The sequence below is a fragment of the Dendrobates tinctorius genome, unplaced genomic scaffold (assembly GCF_039654945.1).
Source record: "Dendrobates tinctorius isolate UK_male_01 unplaced genomic scaffold, ASM3965494v1 ptg000377l, whole genome shotgun sequence".
Taxonomy (NCBI): domain Eukaryota; kingdom Metazoa; phylum Chordata; class Amphibia; order Anura; family Dendrobatidae; genus Dendrobates; species Dendrobates tinctorius.
Genome location: NW_027362043.1, coordinates 4,026,748 through 4,051,265, shown reverse-complemented (window position 1 = coordinate 4,051,265; position 24,518 = coordinate 4,026,748). Strand labels below are relative to the sequence as shown.

At 45.9% G+C, this 24,518-nt stretch overlaps 1 protein-coding gene across 2 annotated transcripts in view; it reads left to right on the top strand.

Moving 5' to 3' along the window:
- The first annotated feature begins 22,935 nt into the window (after positions 1 to 22,935).
- The window catches only part of LOC141075891 (C2 calcium-dependent domain-containing protein 4C-like), a 52,736-nt gene continuing 51,153 nt past the window's right edge, over positions 22,936 to 24,518 (top strand). Inside the window, exon 1 of one of the 2 annotated variants that reach the window (XM_073563081.1) lies at positions 22,936 to 23,256. In XM_073563081.1, coding sequence (XP_073419182.1) covers positions 23,192 to 23,256 — 65 coding nt within the window. In that variant the 5' untranslated portion in view covers positions 22,936 to 23,191. Of the gene's footprint in view, positions 23,257 to 23,316; positions 23,446 to 24,518 lie in introns of those variants that run through there. The other variant, XM_073563083.1, reaches the window with a different exon arrangement.

Here is a 24,518-nt window from a genome sequence, read left to right as displayed (position 1 = left end):
GACAGGTTCGCTTTAAAACCAGGACCCTCGTATCATCTGTTCACACACCCTACATGCCCTTAATTGTCCTCTGTGTCCGTACACATATTGGTTGGTAAACGGTTCATGCAGCAATTCGTGAACACCCTATATTGGCCCGTACAATGCAAGCAATTGTTACCATCCACCCTTCGTGTCTCCCCTATTTCCTTATAGATTGTAAGCTTGCAAGCAGGGCCCTCACTACTTCTGGTATCTGTTGATATATATGATTATTGTTATTCTTTAATGTCTTTTATTGTCTGTACAAGTCCCCTCTAAAATGTATAGTGCTACGGAATATGTTGATGCTATAGAAATAAAATTATTGTTATCAGGAAAGTCACTGCTATTGATGATGCACCTCACTGGTGCGATATCATTAAGGAGGTGTTCCTGCTTGTTGGAGCTTTACACTTTGAGTCTATGTCATTTTTTGCTCTTGATCAACTGTCCGTGGCCGTGGTCTTGGGCCTTGGTTATATAAACATAACCCAGTTATTCAGGGCCAGTATCAGCACCCGGGCAAGTGATGGGGTCCTGAGCAGGCAGAGGGGCCCACATTTTATCGGGGACACCGGCGCACTATGGGGTCCCGGTGGCAGTGCCCACAAGTGGGCCCCCCACTTGCTCAGGGCCCCAGTACTTACAATACTTACCTCTCTCAGTGCCTCCCCTGCAGCATCTTCCGACGCTTTTGGAACACCCCCTCAGGGCTGTGGGTTACTTGGGCCGGTGTCTTAAAGGGATGTGTCATGGCAGCAGTGAACCGGTCCATGGCCCTGAGTGTCCATGAAAAATAAAAACTAATGAGGAATAAAGTTTATGTGCAGATAAGTTTGTGATGCCACCTGTGGTTTCTGGTCAGAGGGGACCAGCGCTGCAGAGCAGATCCTCTGGGACTGGTGGTGATGCAGCAGAGTTGGTATAGATCTCCACAGGCAGAGCTTTTTAGCAAAGATGTTGTGTTTGTTGAAGGAGGATGTAGCAGAGTTGGGTAGGTGACGCAGGAAGAATTAGAGGACACAGCTGGGTGCAATTCCAAAGGTTTACTCACAGTTCTTATGGGCCCAAGTGCCCGTTTGGTACTGCGTCCTCCTGGTGAGGGGCTCAGCAAACTCCCAGGTAGATCAGGATACACATTACCAGGACTCCCTTCAGTGTGTGCCTTTCCTGGCCATCTCACTGCGCTGATTTCCTCCCTCCTGTCCAGCACCTTCACAAGCAGTGTTCCAAGCTAGCAAACTCGGATCTTGTCGGGAATAACTTCTAGATCCCTGGATCTTATGTGTCTGCCTTTTCAGCGAATGATTGTGGATTTGGCTGCAGCACTTGCAATGCTCATAGCCTCTGGTTGATCTAGCTGAGTCCGTTATTCACTCCACTAGTTTTAGGGCCAGTCCCTATACTGCGACCTGATCCCTCCACCCGACGTTTAGACGCCGTGGAGCGAGCCCCATGGATACTATGGTCGCTGCCCTTGAGTTTAGGATCCCTTCCCACTTCAGGGAGCTTCCATCTGTCTCTTTCCTTCCCTGCAGCTCCTCCTGACAGGGAGCTGCTTCACACACGTCCTTCCACTTCCTCCCCTCCTGACAGACTCCTGACTAAACTCTCTTCTCAAACTCTCATCCCACTAGCTCCACCCACCTCCCAACACCCTTTACCACCCAGGCAGGCTTGAGATCCTCCTCCCATAGGGTACATCCAGATGCCCTGCTGCTATAGGGTGTGAGTTGGGTGCAGGTGTTAGAGTCCTGTGAGGTGCTCCCTCCCTACCTGAGAGTGGGGTACCACACCTCTGGGCTGACGTTTCAGGTCAGAGGGTGTGATAACGTAACTAGTGTGCGCTCTCTGCTCTGATCAGTGACAATGCAGAGAGTCGGAAGACTGCGAATCTGAGGAGTCCGGAGAAGTGCAGCGGATTCAGAATTCTAGCACTGTCTCCCCTGCTGCCATTTCCCAAGGTGGCTTACAATTCTCCCATTCCCCGAGACCCACAAATTGACCTGGTGGTGGAGTCAGCATGCTCCTGTCCCCACAATGCACCTTCCAGGTCATCCCCCAGTTCAATCACTCTCATTCCCTTATTTTCAGGTCCACACTATCAGGCTCTTCCATCCCATCTCCCTCAGAGAAGCAGTCATATATCAGCCCCCAGGCTCATCCACCCACTTCCTTGATCATTTCTCTACCTGGCTGCTGCACTTCATGTCCTCAGAGCTCCCAACCCTTATCCTGGGAGACTTCAACATCCCCATTAACAGTCCCACTTCCACATCTGCATCCCAGCTTCTATCACTAACCACTTCTCATGGCTCTCAATCTCCGAAACACACAAAACCGGTAACACCCTTGACCTGGTCTTTGCCCTGCTCTGTTCAATCTCTTACCTAAATAACTCACCGCTTCCCCTCTCTGACCACAACATTCTCTCCTTCACACTCACAATTCCTCGCCCACCTCAGCACATGCTTACCTACCACACATTCAGAAATCTACATGCCATTAACCCTCATACACTTTCAGACTCCCTACACTCATCACTGTCCCCAATCTCCTCTTTTTCCTGTCCTGATCTGGCTGTACACCACTACAATGACACTCTCAGAAACAGCCTTGACCAAGTACCTCCTCTCACCTCAAAACCTCCAAGCACAGAGTAAAACAGCCCTGGCTCACATCGCAAACTCTTTTTCTCCAGCCATGCTCTAGGAGTGCTGAACGCTTATGGAAGAAAACTCGCACATCAGAAGACTTCACCCACTTCAAATTTATGTTAAGAACCTATAACTCTGCCCTCCAAATCGCCAAACAGACCTACTACACCACCCTGATCTCCTCACTATTCAACAACCCCAAGAAACTTTTTGACACCTTTCACTCCCTCCCTTTGCCGAAAGCACAAGCCCCTTATCACAGACATTTGGACTGATGACCTGGCCTCTCACTTTATAGAGAAAATAGATAATATCTGTCAGGAAATCCACTCCCAGCCACCAAGTGCAGTGACTCCCATCCCTCCCTGCATTTCCCTTGACTCACTGTCCACATTTGATCCCATCACAGAAGAAGTCTCCAGGGTCCTATCTTCTTCTCGTCCGACTACATGCACCCCATTCCCTCACATCTCCTCCAGTCTCTCTCTCCAGTCGTCACAACTCACCTAACTACAATCTTTAATCTCTCCGTCTCCTCTGACACTTTCCCACCCTCCTTCAAACACTCTATCATTATTCCATTATTAAAGAAACCCGCCCTCGACCCATCCTGCACAAACAACTACAGACTAGTCTCCAATTTTCCATTCATCTCTAAACTCTTGGAGCGCCTTGTCTACTACCGCCTTACCCACTACCTCTCCACTCATTCCCTCCTAGATCCTACATTCAACAGAAACTCCACTCATCAAAAGTGACCAATGATTTTCTGACAGCAAAATTTAATGGTGACCACTCTCTTCTCATTCTTCTCTACCTTTCCGCAGCTTTTGACACTGTTGACCACCGTCTCCTACTCTCTAGGCTCCAGTCACTAGGCATTAAGGACATATCCCTCTCCTGGTTCTCTTCCTATCTTTCTGACCGCTCCTTCAGTGTTTTGTTCGCTGGTTCCACTTCATCTCCTCTTACTCTCACTGGTGGGCTATTTCAGTCCTTGGCTCCCTTCTCTTCTCTTTCTACTTGGCTCCAATTGGACCAAATCAGCAGATTTGGCTTACAGTACCATCTTTATGCTGATGACACACAACTATACATGTCATCCCCTGACCTTACCCCCTCGGTACTACAGAACGCCAGTGGCTGTCTATCCGCAGTCTCCAACATCATGTCCGCCCTCTATCTGAAACTCAGCCTCTCCAAAACTGAACTTCTTCTGCTCCCACCGTCCACTAACCTCCCTAAATCTGACATTGCCCTCTCCGTGGATGGCACCATAATAACACCCCGGCAGCAGGCTCGCTGTCTGGGTGTTACATTTGACACCGATCTCTCCTTCACCTCCCATATACAATCTCTTGCCGCCTACACCTAAAGAACTTCTCTAGAATCTGCCCTTTTTTCACCATGGAAACAACAAAAATCCTCACTGTCGCCTTGATCCACTTGGACTACTGTAATGCTCTGTTAATTGGCCTCCCCCTCACTCGACTTTCCCCTCTCCAGTCTATCCTTAATGCAGCAGCCAGGGTTGTCCATCTAGCTAATCGGTACTCAGATGTGTCTGCTCTTGGCCAGTCATTACACTGGCTGTCCATTCACAACAGGATCCAATTAAAAGTACTTGTTCTCACCCACAAAGCTCTCCACAGTGCGGCACCCCCTTACATCTCCTCCCTCTTTTCTGTCTATTGGCCTAGCAGACCGCTGCACTCTGCAAACGACTTTCGGCTAACCTCTGCACTAATTCGTACCTCCCACTCTCGACTCCAAGACTTCTCCCCCACTGCACCAATCCTCTGCAATGCTCTACTCCAAGAAATTAGGACCGTCCACAACTTGCACAGTTTTAGGCATTCCCTCAAAACACATTTGTTCAGAGTGTTCCCTAATCAAAGTCATTTTATGTGTAAGTATGTGGCCCATTCACTATCTCCATCTATCCCCCACTCCCTCAAGATGGCTGGACCATCATTGTAAATACACAATTTTGTATCTCCCCCACCTCATTGTAGATTGTAAGCTCTCACGAGCAGGGTCGTCTTATTTTGCTTTAATTATTGTATTGATAATGTTGTTATTTATGACTGTTGTATTTTGTTGTGTTTGAAACTGCTAAACTGCAAAGCGCTGCAGAATATGTTGGCGCTATATAAATAAAGATTATTATTATATATTAGGCTCATTATTCTGTTTGGAGCACTATGTGGTGCCCATAATACTGTATGGAGGACTATACTGTCCTGTTTCTGAGCTATTATAGAATTTACACTAGCTATTACTTATGTGTACAGATGAGCGAACCTTTAAAGATTCGGTTCATCGAACATACCCGAACCCCTTTGAATTCAATAGGAAGCAAAACCAAATGCATATACAACACCTCACGGGGAACTAAAAAGCTTCTCGAACTGCTCAAATTGGGGACAGACACATGGAAAAGTGGCATCAATTAACCCAGGGTACAAATAATATAATTGAGCAGCATGGATGCTTGGGGCAGGGCCTGGGACAGGACTTGGGCAGGGCTTGGACCAACATTTCTAGCTGAAACATTGATCAGTAACAGGTTGATTAGTGACAGGTGTAGGCCTGGAGCTCCGAGAGCCCTACCAAATTCAAGCAACATACATGAAGGAGGCCCAACTTGGAATCCAACCATTTCCAACAATTAGGGGCAGACACCAGGAAAAGTGGCATCAATTCACCTACAGTAAAAATGTGATAATGGCACAGCAGCAGTCAGCCATGGGCCATGCATGAGATATCAGGGTCTGGGCCAGCATTTGCAGCTTTGAATTTAAGTTCAAATTAAGAGATGGGTGAGGGATCTTTGCAGGCCTGTAAGCTTGGGAGCCCTACTGCTACAGGCAACACACATGAACAAAACCCAACTTGGAGTCCAAATACTTTAAAAAATTATTGCCAAACACCACTAAAGTGTCATAAATTTCTACAGAGTAGATATAGTATAATTGGGCAGCATTATGACAACTTCTGTTAATGGACGGACTACTCGACTCCCTTTCTTTGCCAGCCGCACAGCGATATTATTATTTATTGTTACAGTGCCATTTATTCCATGGTGCTGTACATGTGAGGAGGGATATACATAATAAAAAAAGTACAATAATTGTAAACAACCATGAGGGCTCACGGTTTAAAAGGGCTGGGTGAGGATACAATAGGTAAAGGTAGAACTGCTTGTGCTGCAGTTTGGTGAAGCGATGGTTTGTGTAGGTTAGGGGTCTCAAACTCGTGGCCTGCGGGCCAACTGCGGCCCTTGGGACAATAGTTTGTGGCCCTCACCTCATGGGCCCTCGGGACAATGGTTTGCGGCCCTCGCCTCGGCCGGGATCACACATGCGAGAAACACGTCCGAGTCTCGAATGTGAAATCCCAGTCACATGTAGTACCGCTCATTAAGGTCATGAATATGGACGCCACTTCACTCTCATAGGTGTGGCACCCATATTCATGAGCTTAATGAGCGGTACCACATGATGTGTGACCGCGCGCTCATACAGGAAGATGTTGGCGATGGATCATCAGAGCTGCAGCAGGAGGAGGTGCGTATGATGATGGCTAGACAGTCACAGCAGCCTGCTGTCAGCAGGCAAGGCATATGAGTCACCCTCACAACACATGCGGCAGGAGCAGCCGAGCACGGACCAGACCGCGCCACAGACTCAGGTGCGCCGGGTTCAGAATGAGCGGTAGGGCGGTGCGATATATTGCTCTCGGAAGTGGGACATCAGCCAGCCTTAATGCGAACTTGCGCAATTACCCTGGGCTCAGAAGCGGAGGCGGCCACGGAAATTGCTGCTCAGCGGGACAGAAAAAAAGCGGAAATGACGCAGCAGCTAACACTGAAACAGTGACCCCAAGTGGAATTATCTATTACACAGCAACAAACATGTCTTTTTCAAAGCCTGCAGTGAGCGCAGACAATTTCAGGAAAAGTGGAAAGTGCAATATTTCTTTGTTGAGCACAGGGGCATCCCGATGTGTCTTATTTGCACAGAGAAAGTTGCAGTGCACAAATACAATTTGAAACGTCATTACATAACTAGACATGCTGAGGAGTCTGCAAAATACCGGGGAGATGAAAGAGCCAACCGGGTTGCTAATCTTAAAAGATATCTACTGAGGCAACAAGATTTCTTTAAGAAAGCTAGCTGCGTGGTTAGTGATATCATTGCTAAAGCAGGAAAGCCTTTCAAAGAAAGTGAATTTGTTAAAAAGTGCATATTACAGGCTGCAAGTATTGTCTGTCCAGAAAAGAAAGGTCAGTTTAGCAACATCAGCCTTTCTGCCAACACCGTTGCAGAGCGCATTTGTCACGGTCACGTGTGTCTGGACGCAGCGAGTACCGCAAGGCGATCCCATGACACGCGTGACCCTGGATACACCGCCTCCAGTGGGGCGAATTTAAATAAAACGTGCAGCTGGAAACCCCGCCTCCAGTAAGGCGAATTTAAATAATAAAGGGGGAACCTGGGAACATTAACAATGGTGGGCCCTGCAATTAGGAATAGGGAAGTGGAGACCTCCTGAACTCCCCTGAGCCAGTGTCCCTGCACTCCTAACGTTCCCTATGCCGGTTCCGCACCGGGCGACGCACAGGAACCTAAAAACCCTAGCTCGCCCTGAACCTAAACCCTCACTAGGGAATTGGTCGGTGAGGAAACTAATCCCACCACTGCACTAAACACACATGAGGGAAAATGACAATACAGGGGAAACACCACTTAGCTTTGTTCTGTTGCGTACGCTCCTAGCAACAGAGCCCACCACCTGTGTGTATCTTCTCCTCCACCCGGATCCATCACCATAACTGGATCCTTCACCATAGTGCAGCCTTGGAGCAGAGTCCACCACCAATTGCAGAAGTCCAGTAACAGAGTCCTGTTGTGAGTTCATTTTCCCCTTCATTACTGAGGCCCGAGGAACTCCCTCTTCTGGTAAAGAAAGGTAGTGAGCCTGATTATTAAACACCTGGGGCTGATGATGATGACTGGCTGAGTGGAGTTAATGACTGGATATAAGGCTGCCGACGCCCTTCTGCCCTGCGGGTGATTTCTCTGTGGGATCCTTGGAGACCAGTCTGAATTCCTGCTCCTCTAAAGCTAAGTTTGCTGCTCGGCCTTTTGCTTTGGTGCTTTGACTTTGTTTTGCTTTGTTTTCTGGATTTCTGCCATTCCCTGCTGGGGTGTGCTGAATTCCTTTAGCTCTGTCTTCTGAAAATACCTGAGTGCTGATTTAGTTTTTGAAGCCTAGCTGCTTCAGGGCCATTTTTATATCAGCTTGTTGGCTTATGTCTTTGATAGGGTTTTGGCAGATTGCAGACAGCAGCCTTCCTGTCCTTTCCTATCTAGGTAGTTTTGGGCCCCGTCTTTGCTCAGTCTATCTTTCTGTCTGTGTTGGTGTTTTCATCTTGCTTCACCGTCATTATATGTTGGGGACTGCCTATTGCTTTGGGGTCTGCTCTGGGGCAGTTTAGATTTCCCCTTTCTTTCTTTAGGCTTATTTAATTCTCCGGCTGTGATCGAGGGGTCTAGGGCATCGTAGGAACCCCCCACGGCTACTGCTAGTTGTTGTTGATAGGTTCAGGGGTCTGCAATCTGATAGTTGCCAACTTCTCTGGTTTTCTGGACTTAGCTTGTATTTCTGCTTTTGCCTCCTACGGTGACTAATTCATAACAGAGTCCCAAAGATGAGTTCAGCTCCTGCCCAAAAAGTCAAGCATGCTTGAGTCCAGCTCTCAGCAACCAAGTCCCGCATGCTGAGTGCAACTCTCTCCATAGTCGTCACTCCACCAAGCCATGCAAGCACTTCCTGCCAACACCATAAACTGTGACTCCACCATGCCATGCCAGCCCTTCTTGCAGACCACCTAGCTGCCACTTGTCCCCTCTGGCTGGGTTGCGCAGGATTCATGTTAAGCTCCTTCATCACCCAGGCTTCCTTCCCAAATGATGAACACAATATCACCAACAGTGATTGAACACACCTGGCTCTCTTTTATAGAGCCTCACACCTGATTTATAATTACGTGCACTAAACCAAAGAAACTAAAGTGCACTACCACTCACCACCACCGGGGCAACTTAGAATGAACGACACCACGTGTAATAATTCTAAAGGCCACCGGGGGCAATCACATCACTTTGGCACCTAGCCAAAGGAAAAAAAAGTTCACTTATCCATTTAAACTGTCAGATCCACGCTGGATCATGATAGCATTTCTGACCTGTCAAGTGACATTTATGATCAACTGTGTGAGAAAGCAAAATGTTTCAGTGTATACTCAGTCGCTCTTGATGAGACCACAGACATCACCGACACTGCCCAGCTCGCAATCTATGTCCGTGGTGTTGATGACAATTTTGAAGTCAGAGGAGTTGCTCACAGTGCAGTGACTCCAATGCATGGCCAGACCACCGGTCAGGAGATATTTCACCTGCTGTGTGATGCCATTGAGAATGCTGGTTTACCTTGGAGGAGGTTTGTTGGAATAACAACTGATGGCGTGCCATCAATGACGGAGGAAAAATGGACTGGTGGCACTTGTTAAAAAAAAAACTGGAAGAGGAAGGTGTGGAGGAGGTCATTGCTCTGCACTGCATTATTCATCAGCAGGCCCCTTGCAGCAAATGCCTGAAGTTTGACAATGTGATGTCTTTCATTGTGAAATGCATCAACCAAATTAGATCCAGGGGCTTAAACCACAGAAGGTGTCATGCTTCTTTAGAGGAAATGGAGTCAGAATATGGGGATGTGCTCTACTTCACCGAGGTACGTTGGCTCAGCAGGGGAAACATATGGAAGAGATTTTTTGAGTTGAGCGCGGAAGTGAAAGCCTTCATGGAGAAAGCTGGGGCTGCTGTTCCTGTGCTAAGTGATCCAAAATGGCTCATGGACTTAGCTTTTTTTGTTGATGTCACACATGAGCTTAATGTACTGAACAAGAAGTTACAAGGCAAGGGGCAACTTGTCAGTGCTGCCTATGACAACGTGAGAGCATTCTCTACAAAACTTATGTTATGGAAAGCCCAGCTTTCTCAGACAAACATTTGCCATTTCCCATCATGCGAGGCACTCATGGAAGCAGGCACACCATTAAGTGGTGAGGAATATATGGATGTCATTTTGACGCTACAGGAGGAATTTGATCACAGATTTGCAGACTTCAAGATGCACAGAGCCACATTTCAAATTTTTGCAGACCCCTTCACCTTTGATGTGCAAGGTGCCCCTCCTGTGCTTCAAATGGAGATCATTGACTTGCAGTGCACCTCTGAACTCAAAGCCAAGTTCAGGGAGGTGAGTGGAAAAGCAGACAAGCTAGTGCAATTTTTGAGAGAATTGCCCCCCAGCTTCCCTGAGCTTTCCCGAATGTTCAAGCGGGCCATGTGTCTTTTTGGGAGCACATACTTGTGCGAAAAGCTCTTCTCTACCTTGAACTTCAATAAGTCCAAGTATAGGTCCAGACATGCTGATGAGCATCTTCAAGCCCTACTGAGGGTCTCATCTGCTTCCTCCCTTAAGCCGAATGTGGCTCGGCTATGCGAGAGTAAGGGCCCCGTCACACATAGCGACTCACCAGCGATCCCGACAACAATATCAATGTGTCAAGATCGCTGGTGAGTCACTACATGATCGCTGGTGAGCTGTCAAACAGACAGCTTCACCAGCGATCAGCACAGCGACGACGAGCGCCCAGCGTCGCTGTGTACTTTAGTTACGCACGCCCCTTAGAAAGCTGATGTGTACCTTAGTTACCAGCTCCCTGCATCAGCTCGCTGGTAACTAAAGTACACATCGGGTTTCTAGGCACAGCGCGCCCCCTTAGAAACCTGATGTATACCTTAGTTACCAGCTCCTGCTCGCTGGTCTCCCGCCTGTCACACGCAGCGATGCGTGCTGACCAGTGGGAGACCAGCGACCCCAAAAATGTTCCGGGCTTTCCATCAACGATCAGCGATACCGCTGGTGAGATCACTGTTGCATCACAGAACTAGTGACTAAGCAGCGATCTCGCTATGTGTGACGGGGCCCTAAGCGCTGCCAGATCTCTAGCAGCAAGAAGTAGGCAGAAGAAGCCATGTTCAAAACAGTTTATGTTCAATGTTCCATTCATGTTCAGAAAGTAAAATGTTAAAGAACTGTTAATACAGACATCTGAATCTGAATAATAATTACATTTCTCAGCAACTATATGTGGTTTCTTCAGTCTTCTATATATATATGCTGTATTATCATTTTCATTTTATTTATTTATTACTGATTGATTTATTTTTTTCTTATGATTTTGTTAATTTATTTTTACTTTTTAACACAAAATAGCATGAAAAAATAAAGACATTTGATAACATTGGAATGTTTTTGTAAGAGCTTTTCTTGTGGAAAACCTGATGCGGCCCAGCCTCAGCCAGATTCTACCTCCAGCGGCCCCCAGGTAAATTGAGTTTGAGACCCCTGATGTAGGTTGTAGGCTTGTCGGAAAAGGTAGGTCTTCAGGTTCCTTTTGAAGTTTTCCATGGTAGGCGAGTGTCTGATATGTTAGGGTGAAAAGTTCCAGAGTAGAGGGGATGCAAGTGAGAAATCTAGTATGTTGTTGTGGGAAGAGGACATAAGTGGGGAGTAGAAAAGGAGATCATGTAAGGATCGGAAGTTGCATTCAGGCAAGTACCGGTAAACTAGGTCACAGATGAATGGAGGAGAGAGGTTGTAGATGGCTTTGCATGCCATGGTTAGGGCTTTAAACTGAAGTCTCAGGACAATAGGTGGATTAGCAAGGCAGCAGAGTTTAGGATATATTGGAGGGGTGCAAATGTGTTAGACGGGAGGCCACAAAGCAGGATCTTGCAGTAGTCGAGGCAAGAGATGATGAGGGCATGGACAAGGGTTTTTGAAGATTCTTGATTAAGGATTGTGTGGATCCAGGAAATACTTTTCAGTTGTAGGCAGCAAGAAGTGGAAAGGGCATGGATATGTGTTTTGAAGGAGAGATTAGAGTAAAGTGATACCCCGAGGAAGCGATCTTGTGGGACACCATCATCTACACCTTATAGATGAGGAAGCACACTACCCAAGCCCATTTTCCTCAAAAAATGAAAGGGCCACACTTCAAATAACAATGAAGCACACTGATCATTGTAGAGTTACAGGCTACATATAGATCAAGAGGTGTGATGAAAACACACGTTATCTAAAATATAATTTTATTTCACAAACATACATACACATTTAATAAAACAAGATACCTCAAACCATCGACAACCAGAAGGAGTTTAGAATGTACAATACAGGGAAAACCAAAATAACCAACTTCAAATAAGGTAACAGAAGTGGAGATAAATCTATCAAAAATTTCTGGTTTTTAAACTACATTTACCAAATATATGGGAATAATATACATTTTAAAAGCTAAAGTACTTTTATTGCCTTTTTTCACAAGCCAAGATGAAAGCTAATTCTTATATAATACTAATTTCAGGATAATTCCAATAGGTTTGTGCTCATACCACATCAGCAAAACAATATGGGAACCATTATATTGCACTATTCCACATGGCCTTGAAAAGTGCACCTGCATATAATATCATGGGACCATATTACTAAGCTCAAGTACGTGTTATATGTATAATCCTTCAAAACTCCACATCAGCATAGTGTATATCCAAATTATAAATCCCCACTAGATTCACAGAAATGTTCAAAACAGAAATGAATTGAAAAAATAAATAAAATAAAAATAAAGTATTTACAGTGTATTCAGAAAATTGTGTCTAGAGGGGAGCAACTGATACCAGAGAACGTATCCTTCATCATTACTCAAAATAAGCAGAGAAGAGCATAATGCAAGTATATCATAAATAACATCATCTATTTAGTATAGCAACACAAGTTGTAAATGGCAGTAGAGAAAGAGTAGGTGGGAGAAGTTATATGATAAATGAAACAGAAGGACCTACTCAAATGATAATTGGTGAGATTTGGGGGATCCCCCCGCAAGGCAAAATAACCCTTTGTGGGTGAAGGTATGATTCAGTGGCAGTGAACAAAATATGCCTTGTATATAATGTGAAAGCCAGAAAGGTACATACCAGTGTAGAATGCCACTGGCTTATGGTACTGCCAGATCAGAGTGACTGTGAGAACCTGCAGGGTATAACGTAAGTTATCAGATATATAGTATCGCCAACTATAGCTGCTACAAGTGACCAGTGACAAGTGACCAGTTAGTAACGCTCACTAATATACAAATTAGGCACACTGAATACAGTTTTATGGTAAAACAATAATGTAACAATTTATTAAGATTACATCAGGATAATGCTGAATTATGAAATGGCAGATATATTACCCTGTTTTGTGCTAATTCATTTCATGTGAATCATACAATTAATATGAATTATAGTACATAGAGAAATAAGCATCAATACATTACCAAGTATTGTAACATCACTTCTCTACTGGAGGGACCACAGTGTCAGCGAGAAGGAAATACTCTGGTCTTGTCATCACAGAAACCGTGCGTCCACGATACCTTCTGGAATGTCCCTACCTCACTGACACAGGGTCCCCTTTTTTATACACAGCTTCCACTTCCTCCCCTATCACATCTGTGCAGTATGTTTAGGCTGACTCATCAGTATCTTGCCATTGCGCAATAGGTTGTTTGTTACGGATTACAACCCAAGATTTGTTTGCCACTGGCATGTCTCTTAACAATAGCACAATGTTTCAAGGTTGTTTGCTTCTGTTCAAAGTTCAACCATATGTTGCTTGTCACAAACTTAACTCTTCATGATCATAGCATAACGCTCTAAGATGGTAGCATATGGGCAGCATAACTTCCATAATCACCTATTCTGAAAACTGGATACCTATCGTAACCCAGGCACACATTCATACTTGTCTCATTTGTATCACAATCGGTCCTTGATTATTGATGTCATGCATGACCATTGCTACATAAAACCATCAAAACATTTTGGTCTTCCTTGTCTCTGAGCATCACACTATCATTGAGCACAAGACTTCCTTGTTCAAGCAGCATAAATATTCAATATCTGTATAGTTGTTATTTTTCCTATTGTCTTTGTAATCTTTCCCAGCACATGTGTAAGAATACACCACACAACTCTTACCCCTATAAATATTAGAATACCACACAGAATTAGTTGGAAAGCTCCTTGTAGAATTCCCATCAACCACCCCCCAATTCTTTAACCCAATTGGCAGGGTTTAGAAAAGAGAAAGTATTCAGTATAACTGTTTGTCAAAGCAAATTTCACAGTGGTCACTTGTGTGCAAATCAGGATAATGAATCCTTGAAACACACAGCTTCAAAGACCATAGAACAATTAAGGTACTGTCACACTTAGCGATGCACCAGCGATCCCGACCAGCGATATGACGTGGTCAGGATCGCTGGTGCATCGCTAAGTGGTCGCTAGTGAGCTGCCACACAGGCAGATCTCACCAGCGACATCGCAGGGATCGGGGGTTGCTACTTACCTGTCACACTAGGCGATCCTGACATCCTCCCGCCCGCGTCCACGCTCGTCGCTCGTCTCTCCACAGGAAGCCCAGCAGGAAGCTGACGACGAGAAACGGTCCAGGACGTTCTCGCGCGATCAGCGATAACCAGCGGGGGAGCAGTTGGAGGTAAGTATCAGACATAGCAATGTCGCTAGCAATATTGCTATAACGTCACAAAACCTGTGACGTTATAGCGATATTGCTAGCGATATCGCTTAGTGTGACAGGCCCTTTAGCCTTGTCTTACGGTATTAACACAGACCAAACACTTTGTGGCTCAGTATCAAAGTTCAGCATCAATGATATTACACTGTAGTATATTGCAATATACAGTATAGTGTTTGGATTCAAACAACCATATTTCATATTTGCAATACTTTCCACCCTTGGTCTAATGACCACACTATATCAAAACATATAAACAATATATTACAATATGTAGGCTATAAGATATCCATATTTTTATTAGCACCACACATAGGCAGGAAGTGGAGCTGTAGTGTCCATGGAACGAGCGTAACACTATTTGCAGATCCATAGTGGAGGCAAGAATGGAAATCATACAGGAAGGAGGGAATGGGAAGGTCCAGGGAAGTATTCATGCAGAAAGACAGTTTCATTTTCAATACAGTCGACTCTGTGAAAGAGACATTAACCATTAATATCAGGACAGTAACATGGTTACAGCACATTATGATCACAGCATTACTTTTTCAACAGAGTGATGACAAAAGAATATTAAAATAAGACACGATAATAGCAACACATTGTATTTGGAGCCAAGCCCATAAAACAATGAGATGGTATAACATGAGAGTGGGGAATATAAGGTACTAAAATGAGACAATATAATTATTATTTTTATTATTATTATTATTATTATTTATTTATTTATAAAGCACCATTGGTTACATGGTGCTGTACATGAGAAGGGGTTACATACGAATTACAGATATCACTTACAGTAAACAAACTAACAATCACAGACTGATTTAGAGGGGAGAGAGGACCCTGCCCTTTCCTGCTTACATGCTACAGGATGGTGGGGAAGGAGACAGTAGGTTGGGGGGTTGCAGCAGCTCCAGTGATGGTGAGGCGGTAGCTCCAGTAGTGGTGAGGCAGCGGGGATCATTGCAGGCTGTAGGCTTTCCTGAAGAAATGGGTTTTCAGGTTCCATCTGAAGGATTCGAGTGTGGTTGATAGCTGGACGTGTTGGGGCAGGGAATTCCATAGGATGGGGGCTATTCGGGAGAAGTCTTGGAGGCGGTTGGGTGAGGAGCGAATAAGTGTGGAGGAGAGAAGGAGGTCTTGGGAAGACCGGAGATTACATGAGGGAAGGTATCGGGAGATTAGTTCAGAGATGTATGGAGGAGACAGGTTGTAGATGGCCTTGTAGGTCAGTATTAGTAATTTGAATTGGATACGCTGAGGGAGTGGGAGCCAGTGAAGAGATTTGCAGAGGGGAGAAGCGGATGAGTAGCGAGGACAGAGATGAATTAGTCGGGCGGCAGAGTTGAGGATGGACTGGATAAGTGCAAGGGTGTTAGCAGGGAGGCCACAGAAAAGGATGTTGCAATAGTCGAGGCGGGAGATGATGAGGGCATGCACAAGCATTTTAGTAGATTGAGGGTTGAGGAAGGGACGGATTCTGGAACTATTTTTGAGCTGGAGGCGACAGGAGGTGGAGAGAGCTTGGATGTGCGGTTTGAAGGACAGGGCAGAGTCAAGGGTTTCTCCGAGGCAGTGGATCTCTGGTACGGGGAAAAGCGTGATGTTGTCAATTGTTATAGAAGGGTCAGGTAAGGAAGATCTGTGAGATGGGGGAAAGATGATCAGTTCAGATTTGTCCACACTGAGTTTGAGGAAGTGAGAGGAGAAGAAGGAGGATATGGCTGATAGACACTCTGGTATTCTGGAGAGCAGAGAGGTGATGTCTGGGCCAGAGAGGTAGATCTGAGTATCATCGGCATAAAGGTGGTACTGGAATCTGTGGGACTTTTTGAGTTGCGCAAGGCCAAGTGTGTAGATTGAGAAGAGTAGGGGTACTAGAACAGAGCCTTGGGGAACTCCAACAGAGAGAGGGTGGGATGAGGAGGTAGTGTGGGAGTGGGAGACGCTGAATGTGCGGATGGAAAGGTATGATGAGATCCAGGATAGGGCGAGGTCTTTGATGCCAAAGGAGGAGAGGATCTGTAGTAGGAGGCAGTGGTCAACTATGTCGAAAGCAGATGACAGGTCTAGAAGGAGGAGTATAGAGTATTGTCCGTTAGCTTTGGCTGTATGTAGGTCGTTGGTAATTTTGGTCAGGGCTGTCTCAGTGGAATGATGCGGGTGGAAGCCAGATTGTCAAAGAGCAAGTTAGATGAGAGGTGGGAGGAAAGTTCAGCGTGGACATGCTGCTCCAGGAGTTTAGAAGCGAATGGGAGCAGCGATAAAGTAGCAACACATGTCCCATGAGATGGCATGACAAGGGAATTAGGATAATATAAGGTACCCAGCTAATCCCTTATTACACGAAGATTGCAGATCATACTCCCTATTCAGGCCTTTTGGGACTAATGTCTGCAATTCATGAACCAAGTATGCCTCTCTGCGTATGAGAATGCTGACTCGGTCGCCACCTCGTCGTAAGGGAGGGATGTGTTCAATAATTTGGAACCGTAGTTGAGAAATCCTATGTCTACTAAAGATGAAATGATGTGGTATGGGCAATAAGAGGTTACTGTATCTTATGATGGACTTATGTTTTGATATCCAGTCTTTATTGGGATGTGTGGTCTCACCAATGTATAATAGTCCACATGAACATTTGATAAGGTAGACAACTTATGATGTGTCACATGTAAAAAACTCCTTGATGGTATATTTTTTGCCTGTGTATGGGTGGTAAATGGTGTTTCCCTTCTGGATATTATTACATTGGTTGCATTCTAAGCATGGGAAGGTCCTTGCTCTGGGATTAGAAAGCATTGTGTCCTAGTTGGGCGCATAGAGCCTACATCAGGTTTGACCAATGTGTCCTGTAAATTCTGTGCTCTTTTTAAGCATGGAAAGAAGGGTTCTTTGAATTCCTCAATATCCGGGTGCGCTGTCCGTAAAATGTTCCAATGTGTCCTAATGGTTTTATGGAGAATATATACAAACAGATGGCAATTGTGTACAAATGGGATTCGGTTGCTGGTTTTAATACGAGAAGGAGTTATAGATGTGTTAGGGGTGTCTATGAGATGTGGAGGATAGCCACTTTGAATGAACTTAGATCGCATTTCCTCTGTTCTTTTCTGGTGTAGAAAGAGGTTTGAGATGTCATGGTAAAGTCCAGTCCAGGCCATGATGATCTGAGAAAATTAAAGAAGCAATCAAGAGACTCAAGTGTTCCCCTCCAAATGCAGAAGATGTCACCAATGTACCTCTTCCCCTAGCCCTCTACCCCTTGTCTGAAGATAATAAGTGTCCTCAAAGTAAAACAATTCTTTGTGAAGAGTCAGGACCAATGCAAGTAGATCACAACAAAGGTTTATTTGGTCAGGATTCATCCCTGATGAAGTAAGGAAGCAACATACTGATTGAATGCCCTGTTCATGTGGTATAGAGGTGTAAAAATCTTTGACATCAAAAGATACAAGGAGGGCTTCCCTAGGAACTGAACCAAGATTTTTAAAAGTGTCAAGAATGGCCACTGTGTCAAAAAGAAAAGAGGTTGTTTTTTTTATGAGATGTGTAAGGATCATCTCAAGATAGATGGAAATGGATGATAAGATGGATTCAGTGGATGCTACTATTGGCCTACCAGGTGGCTTTTTCAGGTTTTTTTGTGTATTTTTGAAAGTATGTAAAAGATAGGGGTAATAGGGTATTTCTTAGTCAGGAATTTGCAAGTTTTTATATCTAGTACCCCTATATCAGTGAATTTGCTCAATACACTTTTAATTAAACCCTGGATCTGGTTGGTAGGGTCCCCCGCAAGTGCCTTGTATGTAGTAATGTCCCCAACTTGCTATAAACCTCCTGCATGTAAGTGGATTTATCCATAACAACGATGGCTCCTCCCTTATCTGTTGGTTCGATGATTAATTCCTTATTTTCCTTTAGAGATTTAAGTGCCTCTTGGTCAAGAGGGGTTAAATTGGAGGGATAGTGTAGTTTACCCATGTCTATGTCTCCTTAAATTTTGGAAGGAGTCATCTATGAAACCAATGAAAGTTTCAAGTGCATATGAGCCTGGTGGGAGTCTGTAGTAAATTTTGCTACGCAATCCCAGACTGTTGGCCGACAGGCATTTTGGTTGTATGGTAGCACCTTGTCCTCTAACTGTCGCTGATGAATCAGTGAAATGTAGTTTAAGTCTCAGCCTTCTGTAAAATCTATGGAGGTCCATCTCTAGAGTGAACGTGTTACATTTGTAACTAGGACAAAAAGAGAGGCCTTTATGTAAGACTTGATGTCCTGCTATCACCAGAAATTTAGAAGAAATATTACTGTATTTTTCACTTTATAAGACGCTCCGGATTATAAGACGCACCCCAAATTTTGAGGAGAAAAATAGGAAAAAAACGTTTTTTTAATAAAATGGTGGTGCTTATAATCCAGGCGTCTTATTGCTTACCGCTCTGTCCCCTGGTACTGTCGCCCACTCTGCCCCTGGTACTGTCGCCCACTCTGTCCCCTGGTACTGTCGCCCACTCTGTCCCCGGGGTGCTGTCGCCCACTCTGTCCCCGGGGTGTTGTCGCCCACTCTGTCCCCGGGGTGCTGTCGCCCACTCTGTCCCCGGGGTGCTGTCGCCCACTCTGTCCCCGGGGTGCTGTCGTCCACTCTGTATCTGGTGCTACCGCCACCGTGCTGGGTCCCCCGGGTGCTGCTGCCGCCGCACTGGGTCCCTCGGGTGCAGCCGCCACCGCGCTGTGTCCCCCGGTGCCTGCCGCCGCCGGGCTCTGTCCCGTGCTGCGTGGGGGGCTCTGCCGTTCCATCCATGCCTGTGTGGTGGATTGCTTCCTGGAAAATGGCCACCGCACAAGCGCAGATGGAGATCTCGGCACTGTAATCTCAGGAGATGAGATTTCAGCACTGAAATTTCATCTCCCGAGATTTCAATGCCGAGATCTCCATCTGCGCTTGTGCGGTGGCCATTTTCCAGGAAGCAATCCACCACACAGGCATGGATGGAACGGCAGAGCCCCCCACGCAGCATGGGACAGAGCCCAGCGGCAGGCACCGGGGGACACAGCGCGGTGGCAGCAGCTCCCGAGGGACCCAGCGCAGCGGCAGCACCCGGGGGACCCAGCGCGGTGGCACAATAAAAGGTACATTTGCATTGTATGACGCACCCCTATTTTCCTATTTGGGGAAAAAAAGTGCGTCTTACAAAGCGAAAAATATGGTAATTACTAATGGGTTAGTACCTGGGACCGTGTCACTCGGGTGTAGTCCATATTTCTGTGTACGTCGGGGCCTCTTCTTCTTGTTGGTCTCCTGCATTGGCCTGAAAAACGTCCGGAGTTAGGTTATCTTTCTTGTCTCTCCTAGTCTGAACCAGATGTGGAAAAACACAGATGACAGCATGGGAAACACCATAGGAAGCCAGTAAAAATGCAACCAAAAACTCAGCAAATCCACAAACATTTTCATACCTGTGTAAGGAAAAGAACCCAGCTAGGCGTGCTTCCTCTGTGACGGGTCCGGAGCCATTGGGGCTGTCACCTATGTTGCAGGGTGGGGGCTTAGGGCCCTGGACTGTTCCCTGCACTTGAGGATAAGGGTGTGGTTAAGCTGAGGGAACTGCAGTGTGCAAGTGATCAGACAGTTTGGCCGGGAACGCTGAATGAGCAAGACATCTGTGAGAAGTCTAGAGCTATGAGGCACGCGGAGGATTAGGTCCAAACCTGGGACGTCAGAGAGACACCTCTAGAAACTGTCTACTGAGTTCTATACTGACATCACTGACACCGCTGTCACAGCTGACTCCGCTGACTCCGCTGACATCTATATGGTACGACGAACCGGGCTGCCTGTTGTGAACTGTGCTTTGAGAGTGCTGCACACCTCTGTTGTGCTGAGACAATCACAGCTGGTGATAAGGACATTTTCTTCTTGGCCCCCATGACTTCTGTGCCCAAGACCCGCATCAGGACCACGAGGAAACACCGCCAACGTCAGGACCATGAGAAAACACCACCATCATCAGAATTCAGGACACCGACTTCCTCAGGACTGAGTCAGACCCTAACTGCGTCACAGTCTAGGCACCACCAGCGACCTCCAGGAGTTCAACAGTGACTCCCGCCAGAGTGATAATTGTGTGGCACCCCAGGAGTCCGGTTGCCACAGTGGCATTGCCTGACTCACATCGGGTGATGTCATGCCCGGAAGCAAAAAGGGTTCTCCTTACCAGGTACACAAACATCCAACACTTTTCCTGACTCCAGGCCAGAAGGGGGAGCTCTAACACCTGATTTCAGGGGAGCTTCCTTATAAGTTCTGGTCTGGATGAGGGGTTAGTCAGTCTGAGGGAGATAGAGAGAGGAAGTCAAGGAACAACCTGGGGAGTGGAGCTGTAGCTAAGCTCACCCCAGGGCCAAGTGCTAGAGACCAGACGCTGGAGTCCATGGCTGTGCAGGTACAGAAGTTCTGGCAGCTAAATTTGAAGGGCAGGTGACTGCAAATTTCCTGGCCCCATCACAATACCTGAAGGCACAGCAGCATATGAGAGCCCGGAGCCACCACAAAGGAGTGACACCTGTTATAGGCTCAAGCTGCCTGACATACAGGCAAGGACTAAAGAACGAGAAGGAGCAGAGGACTAAGCATAGCTTTAGGCAGCAAGAACCTCAGAATGCAGTGCAATAGGGAGGCCTACTCTGAACTCACCTGGCTAGGTGTATCCCAAATTGCTTCCAGGCTGCACAGATCTCCAATACCAACTTTAATCAGTGCCCTGTCTACACCACAATCTGTGAGTAAAAGAGTGAAGATTGTACCCCGCTGTGTCCTCAGAGTTATTTACTGCACCATCCACTCTGCACTACAACCATCGCCACTATCCTTAACAATATAATTGCCCTGGGACTAGCTCTACCTGTGGAGAGCTGTACCAACTCTGCTGCATCATCATCAGCCCCAGCGGTCTCTTTAAGCAGCCTTGACTGAGTACCACAGGTGGTAGGACGAACTATATATTATAAACTTTATTTCCCCTTTTATCATCATTTTCATTGGATGCCCAGGGCCACGGACTGGGTCACTGCTGCCGTGACACATCCCCTTAAGAACCAGCCCGATAACAAGTATCCCCACGGCCGTGGAGGGCGCTCCATTTGAACTTGCAATCTAGTTTGTTTTGTTACTTAATTTATCGTCTGTTGTTACTGGCTGTATTAGGGAAAATTATCCCTCCGTTTCTACCCTGCATGGAGAATCCGCTGTTCAATAAATCCCTGTCACCCTTGGTCTATATACGGGTTCGTTACTGCATCCTACGTGCCTGCTATCTCCTCACACTTGCACAAAGAATTGACATGCTGCAGAAAAAAACGCACTAAGAATACTCAAGGAAATTTACTGATCATGTGCAGAGGACTTCAGGATTGTCATTGAAGCAGCTGGCATAATGATTCCATAGCGTTTTTGGCCCATTTCCACGCAGAATAATCACCGCAAAAATGCAAAACAAATGCACCATGTGCACATAGCCTAAAACCAAATAATGATGGGATTTAGTTATCTCTTTTGTTCATAACTTTGCTTTTTGTTAATAAATAAAAAATAAACTATTAAAACTTTTACTTTTCAAAACAATCTCACTTTGCAGCACGTTTCTCCGCACTTGCATAAAACTTTTTCTAAGAACTGTATATGCATACTTATGTCTGACCAAGTCAGCCTTGAATAACCAAATGCTGTAGGAAGGTTTTCGTAGTAGCTGGTGGAGATGACGGGCAACACGCGGGACGCAGGTAATATTGGACGCTGTGGGGATGCGGCTCCCATGCATCCACCTTGGACTCCACAGAAGGCGCTGTGCGAGCTGTAACACGTGTGTGTGTTTGTCTTCTGGCTTCCTGGTTGTTGTGATGTGTTGGTTTCCCTGAATCCTCGTGTTTGGGAATGTGAGCAGGAAATGGGTAGATATTAGAAGTGACAGGAGCACCCAACCGATGTGAGCATATTGGGGGCGCTGTACCAGAATACAGGCTCATGTTACAGGGATGAGTAACTCAATGAGGTCTTGTATGTGCCCTAATAAAGGGAAATTAAGCGGCCACAGATGCATTAATCCTCAGTCATCTAGCAATAAAGCAGGAACCATCCTGAGAAATAACGTCGAATGGTACGATGGCTGAGGAGCCTGGGATGGATGACTCCATCCTACACTGACACACAATCACAAGCCTCAGCTTTTAATACTGGGAATACATAGAGGTGGTCATTGTTATGAGGCAAGTGGTCTCTCCTGTGTGATGTGAATGTCGTCATCCCTCTTGCACCTGGCTGCTTCCGCACTCGCCATTCATCAGGGGCCTTTGAAGTGGGGGAGCATTAATTATAGCTGCTCTACTGTAACTAAGAGCGACAGTCATTGAGATGGAGGTATTATTGTAAGAGCCGGAGATACAACCCACATTATAAGTAATCAGCCATGAAAGGACGAGAGAAAGTAGGAAACACAAGGAGGGGATCTATTCAACGTGATCTCTTCGATTGTCTGGTCACATGTGCAATAGATGATGGTAACGCTGGAGCCGGTAGTCTGCCATAGCCTCATTATTTTGCAAAAATTGCTTCTCCAGAATATAAAAGTGACTTACCAGTGGTACATTTTGCCCTGAACACATATCGAGACTGTTGCCAAAAATTTCCAATGAGGTAGAATGTCCTCAGTGTTTTATGTAGTGGAAAACGTTTTGTGTAAATCCAACCTAACAAACAAACGGCAGGATGATATCGGCTGCTGACATGATCTGCGATGATATACATATGTGACACCAACGAGAAGGGAAATGCACCCCCAAGGCAAATCACAAGCGTAAGGTAAGAAGGGGCGAGGAGATGATGGGATTTACTTGGGGAAACACAGGGTTAGGGATGAGGTCAGATGAGGGACAGACAATGGAGAGGAGAATCAACACATGACTTCATAGAGGGACTATAAAAGGTGGTGAGGATCACACGGAGCTCAGAGGAGACGAGACTCATCACAGGGAAGAAGTGGAGATACAGGTGAGGCGATATACTGCAGGGTGTGAGGAGGAGAAGGACACGGCAGCACTGCATGAGGCAATATACTGCAGGGTGTGAGGAGGAGACGGGCAGGGCAGCACCGCATGAGGCATTATACTGCAGGGTGCAGGGGTGGACAATGACAGCCTGGGTTCCTTTTATGGCGACAAAGCTATATATATTTATATATATATATATATATATATATATATATATATAGAGCCACGCGCACATACATGTATATATATTACATAGTCTCCTTTATTATGTATATTGCCATCCCTTATACAGTGCCCTCTCTTGTTATGTACAGTACCGTGCCTTACATATTGGATTAGATAGAGCCCTGTTTTTTATTACATACCGTCCTGTCTTGTTAGCTATATAATGCAATGATGGCTGATGGAGCATGGGAAAGCTTCCTTTCTAATGGAGGAGCTGATGGACTGGTCGTCTGGTCACCAGGTGCTCCATCAGCAGTCATTTTATATCTAAAAAGAGAGCAGACTATGTAATAAAATAGGGCGCTGTGAATAACAAAATAAACAAGAATACACTATGTAAGACACAGCACTATACATAACAGCGGAGGAAGCTATATAATAAGGGACGGCACCATATATAACTAGAGAGGATGATATCTAATAAGGGACGTGTTATACATAAAAGAGGAAACTATGTAACGAATGATGGTGTTATACAGAATTAGTGAGTACACTATATACTAAGGGACTGTGTTAGACATAATAAGCGATGATGTCTTCCTCCACTTCTCCTGGTCCCAAGTTCATTATCAGTCCCCCTTCCTCCCATCCCAATCCCCCACAACCCTCATTGTCCTCTCCCCCACCCCATGATTGCCCTCTTTACCACCTCCATTGCCTTCTCCCCCACCACTATCATTGCTTTATCCCATGCCACCCCATCATTGCCCATTCCACCACCCCCATCATTGTCTCTTCCCCCACCACTCCATCATTGCCCGTTCCACCACCTTCATCATTGCCTTCTCCCCTACCACCCCATCATTGCCCTCTCATCACCCCATCATTGCCTTCTCCCCATCATCCCCA